At 38.8% G+C, this 4719-nt stretch overlaps 1 protein-coding gene across 1 annotated transcript in view; it reads left to right on the top strand.

The window, feature by feature from the left end:
* Positions 1 to 657: 657 nt before the first annotated feature.
* OOSP2 (oocyte secreted protein 2) overlaps positions 658 to 4719 on the top strand; it is a 6239-nt gene continuing 2177 nt past the window's right edge. Inside the window, exons 1-3 of the mRNA XM_006899909.1 lie at positions 658 to 685; positions 951 to 1126; positions 4091 to 4194. Of these exons, the coding sequence (XP_006899971.1) occupies positions 658 to 685; positions 951 to 1126; positions 4091 to 4194 (308 nt within the window). The remainder of the gene's footprint in view (positions 686 to 950; positions 1127 to 4090; positions 4195 to 4719) is intronic.

Genomic DNA, 4719 nt, shown 5'->3' with positions numbered 1-4719 from the left:
AGTTTCTTTATACCATAGACTAGGCCATCTAAGCTTGATCCCAGTTTGTCTCTGATGAATTTCATGGTTTTGGGCTTTACTCCAAGGTCTCTGATCCATCTTGAGTTGATTTTTATGTATGGTGTGAGATGTGGATTCTATTTCAGCTTTCTGCAGCAAACAGTCCAATTTTTCCAGAACCATTTGTTGAAGATGTTGTCATTTCCCCATTTGATAGGTTTGATTTCCTTGTCACTATCAGTTGACCATGCTGATCTTTCTCTTTTTCATTGGCCTTCTACCTTTCTCAGTATCTATGAAGACTGCAATGGAAACCCTGTGCAGCACGTCTATTTTGTAGTCACTATGAGTTGGCACCAAAAGCAGTGAGTTGGGTTTGCAACTTTATATCCTATTGCATTATAACTGACTTCTGTCATGTTGGTATAATCTAGATGTAGCACTCTTTGTGAAATCTAATTTCTGGAGGAAATAGGGTCCCATACGATTATGGTTTCTCTTGTCTTTGCATGTTGTTTCCCACCCCCTTTGAGAAACAGTAAGTCTAATCATCTGAAAACTGGCCCTGATAGTTAAGAGGTCAGTTGATAATTAGAAGGTCAGTGGGTGGAACCTACCAGCTTGCTCCCTAGAAGAGAGATGTGATGATCTGCAGCCATGACGATTAGAGCCTCAGAAGTCTGGGGCCAGTTCTGTTTTGCCTTATAGGGTCACTATGAGTTGGGATTGACTTGATGGCAATGGGCAACTTATTGGAGGATATAATTATTTTGACATTTTGAAAAACGAGTGGTCATATGGAAATGCTGGATTATTTTCTAAGCTGTGCTTATCTTTGCTAGAGACATACCTTTTATTTGTCACAAAGGAAAAACCTATTTTTTTTTTTAAGTTTTCTCTTAACATAGCCACACATCTCAGAAAACTTTCTCATTTGTTTTTTTCTGCAGTGAAAATAAATTGCTCTATAGATTGGCTGATGGTCACAGTCTGTCCAGTTGCAGACAACTATACTTACGTATTTGCTGATGAATTATTTCTAGGGCTGGGCTGCCCTCCCACCTGGATACAAACCTATGCATATGATTTCGTGTACAGAGTTAATGACTGTGGCATTAGGACAATGGTGAGAAATACTTATTATTTGTAAAACAAAGCAAGCAAACAAAAACCTGTCTAAATATGTTGTAAAGTATTATTTGCTAGAAAAGAATGTGCCTTATAGTAATATATATTATAAAATTATAGTATGGGTTGATGACAGCACAGTGACGTCAGTCATAGGTGCTCTGAGCTCCTGCCCATATGCATCAATTTCTAGACTGGGTAAGAGCTAATTTTCCCTCCTCAATATTCTTTGTGTGGGTGTTCTTATTGTATTTTATACAGTATTTCATTTACATTCTATTTCACTCCATAGAATGATTCTTTTATTTTTACAGTGTCATAAAATTAATCACCATTGATCTATGCTCACTATTACCCCATCTTTTCAGATCCCCACTGTGTCTTGCCTAATTCCTTCACCCCCTGCCTCTGCCCACCAAACTCTCACCTTTCAGATTTCCCTCCTCCTCGCCCCTCTGCCCACCCACCACTTGCCTACCTCGACCCTTCCCACTTTGGATATTTATATACATCTTAGATATCCTCCTCTTTTTACAATAATGTTCTTATGCAGTGTATGTCCTTATAAGACTGCGTTAGTTACTCCGCGTAATGTTCTCTGGACTTTCCCGTGTTATGTGGTATTTTTCTCATCCGTTGTTCGTGAGTGCTGCATAGTATCCCATTGTGTGAATGCACCAGTTTCTCAGTCCCTTTGTGGATGGACATTTGAACTGTTAGCATGTTAGGTTAGTGGTTTGCATCTACCCAGAGATGTCTTTGAATGAAGACCTGGTGGCCTATTTTGGAGAGGTCACAGCTCTCGGAAACCCTGGAGTGAACAGATTGACTCGGAAACTCACTCATGAGTGGGTGTCGACTTAGCAGCAGCTGTTTAGATCTTTTAAAAAAGATTTTTAAAAAAAATTTGATTCTTGCTTATCAGGAAATTTTAACTCATTCAATACTACTCTTAATGTTGATAGATCACCAATCTTTGGAAAGGATATTATGTTCGAGGGTGGTGGTGGTATGAGCTGTTGAGTTAGAACCAACTCATAGCCGACCTTCTAGTAGGTTTTCAGAGGCTGGAAGTCACATGGAAGGAGATTGCCCGCCTTTCTCCTGCGGAGCATCTGGTGAATTAAAACCACATGCCTGTGGTTGGCAGTACAATTCCTTACTGCCAGCCCATCAGAGCTGAAGGCTAGATCTTTTAAATCAATCCATGCTCCATGAGCATATGTGACAAAATCAGAAGTTACGCTAGAACTGCAAACAGTAAACAAATGTACACTCATTTGTGTTATCCTGGAATGTGATTTTTGCATAGGTTCCAGAGCTAAACAATTTATACTATACAACTATTTGAGGCATGGGACGCTTCTAACAGTCACTTATAAGTAAGATTTTTTATTTTAAGAATTACAGCTTTGGAAGCAGGAGTGGCATCCACTTCCTAAACAATGTGCCTCTGGAAACTCTATGAACTTTGATAAATGATAATAGCTATAGAAAGACTTGAAGCCTTTTGTTCATAGGGTCACTATGAGTCATGCTCAACTTAAAGGAAATCAACAACAGAGCTTTAACAAATGCTTCAACAACTTGTCCTGGGATGCACACCTGGTTGATGTTAGTTTAGTTGCCAAGTCAGGATGATTGTCTACCAAAACTTGTACTGCAAGCTAGTAAATGATTGAACTTTCAAATTCTCTCTTTCAAAATAAAACTTTTCATGAATCATAAATATTTAATAATTCATAATAATATACTTATAATAAATTAATCATAAAAGATTTTGAAGTGGCAGGTTGCATATTCTCCATTCTACTATCAAGACTTTTTTCTTTTTGTTTTATTATTTTTTGTGTATGTACCATCAAACTGGATCTGACTGGTACAGGAGGAGATTGGCCCTCCTTTTCCAGTAGAGCATCTTGATGGATTCGAACTGCATACTTCTGGAATTGCAGTGCAGCTTCTTGCCATTAGGCTACCAGAGCTCCCTTATTATCAAGATTTTAAAAGGCACTTGAAATTCACCACCGTAGATGACACGCCTCTTCTGTCCTCGTGGATTGTCAGACTCACACATGCTGAAAGTCCCCAGGTTATGGTGACTGACTCACCGTTGTGGACAACTTGGATTCGCCCTTTAATGTTGCGCAAATCTGTTCTCACCTTGAAGCAATTGACCTCACCTCTACTCACATAAATTCTTCATCACAATCATCTTTACTTGTCGCACATGGCATTTTAAAAATTGTGGATAAGGATTTGAATCGTTCCTTGCCCTAAAGTAAGCTAACTAAAACTGAGATTTGTACACCAATGCTCATAGCAGCGTTATTCACCATCACAAGAACATGGAAACAGTCCAAATGTCCAACCACAAAACATGGATTGAGAAATTATGGTACATTCACACAAAAGAATACTATGCAGCACGCAGGAGCAATAACTTTGTAAACTATTACCTAACTTGGGAGGGACTGGAGAGCATTATGCTGAGCGAACTAACTCAGTCCCATAACGATAAATGTTGTATAAGACCGTTATTGTAGAATGAGTATAAGGATCAAGGAGAGGTGGGAGAGGCTGGAAGCAGAGGGATGTGGATGTGCAGGGGGAAGAGGGAATTAATCATTGGATTGTACAATTTGATGGGGGGTTGAGGGAAATGGAAAGAATTTGTTTGAATTTGTATTAGAATTTTGTAAATAAGCTAATTAAAAGAAAAAAATAAACTAAGGCTAACTAAGAACTGTATTACTGATTTATCTATAAATTATACTTGCCTACAAAGTCTACATAAAGATATATTTAGGAACGAGTCTCATTCATAAACACTGGTGTCTACTTGTACTTTGGAGTGTTTGTAGCTATCCTGAGGAAAAGTGTCATCTAGGTTGTTTTCAAATGTGTGTAGACCCTGTCTATAATTAGCAGTACTTCCTACTGAAACTTGGTGTTCTTCTAGGTTCTTTCAAAAGATACTGTCATGTTTCAGTCGGAGATAAAGTTCATTCCAAGGAATAAACAACATGCCTGTCAGATAATACCTCTGGAATGTTTGCCCTCTCGGTGAGTATAATGGATCTACTTGTAGGAGTGTTCTAGCTTCACTCAGATGCTTCTGCAGAAGAATGATGAGCTCTGGTGGTACAGACTTAAGTACTCGGCTGATAATTGAAAGGTCAGCTGTTTGAACGCACTAGCTGCATTCAAAAAAGACATGTAGTCTGCTTTTGTAAATATTTTACTGCCTTGGGAATCTTCGAGACAGTTCTATTCTTTGCTATAAGTTCGCCATGAGTTGGAACTAAGACAATGGTTTTGGTAGTTTTGGCCTTGATGGCTTGGCTTCCTTAAGAAGAGGAGGTTGGGCTAATAAAAGCAAAAGCTTAGGTTTTGTCTCAAGAATTTTACACACACACACACACACACACACACACACACGCACACACACACACACACACACTCACATATTTCCTTTACTACCTTGTGGATCATAACAAACTGTGGCTGACTCTGAGAAGAATGGGAATCCCAGAACATTGAATTGTGCTAATACGAAACCTATACTTGGACCAAGAGGCAGTAGTCAGA

Source organism: Elephantulus edwardii, unplaced genomic scaffold (genome assembly GCF_000299155.1).
Source record: "Elephantulus edwardii isolate Elephantulus edwardi_28Jun2011 unplaced genomic scaffold, EleEdw1.0 scaffold00268, whole genome shotgun sequence".
Lineage (NCBI taxonomy): Eukaryota > Metazoa > Chordata > Mammalia > Macroscelidea > Macroscelididae > Elephantulus > Elephantulus edwardii.
This window is presented reverse-complemented; position numbering and strand designations above follow the sequence as displayed.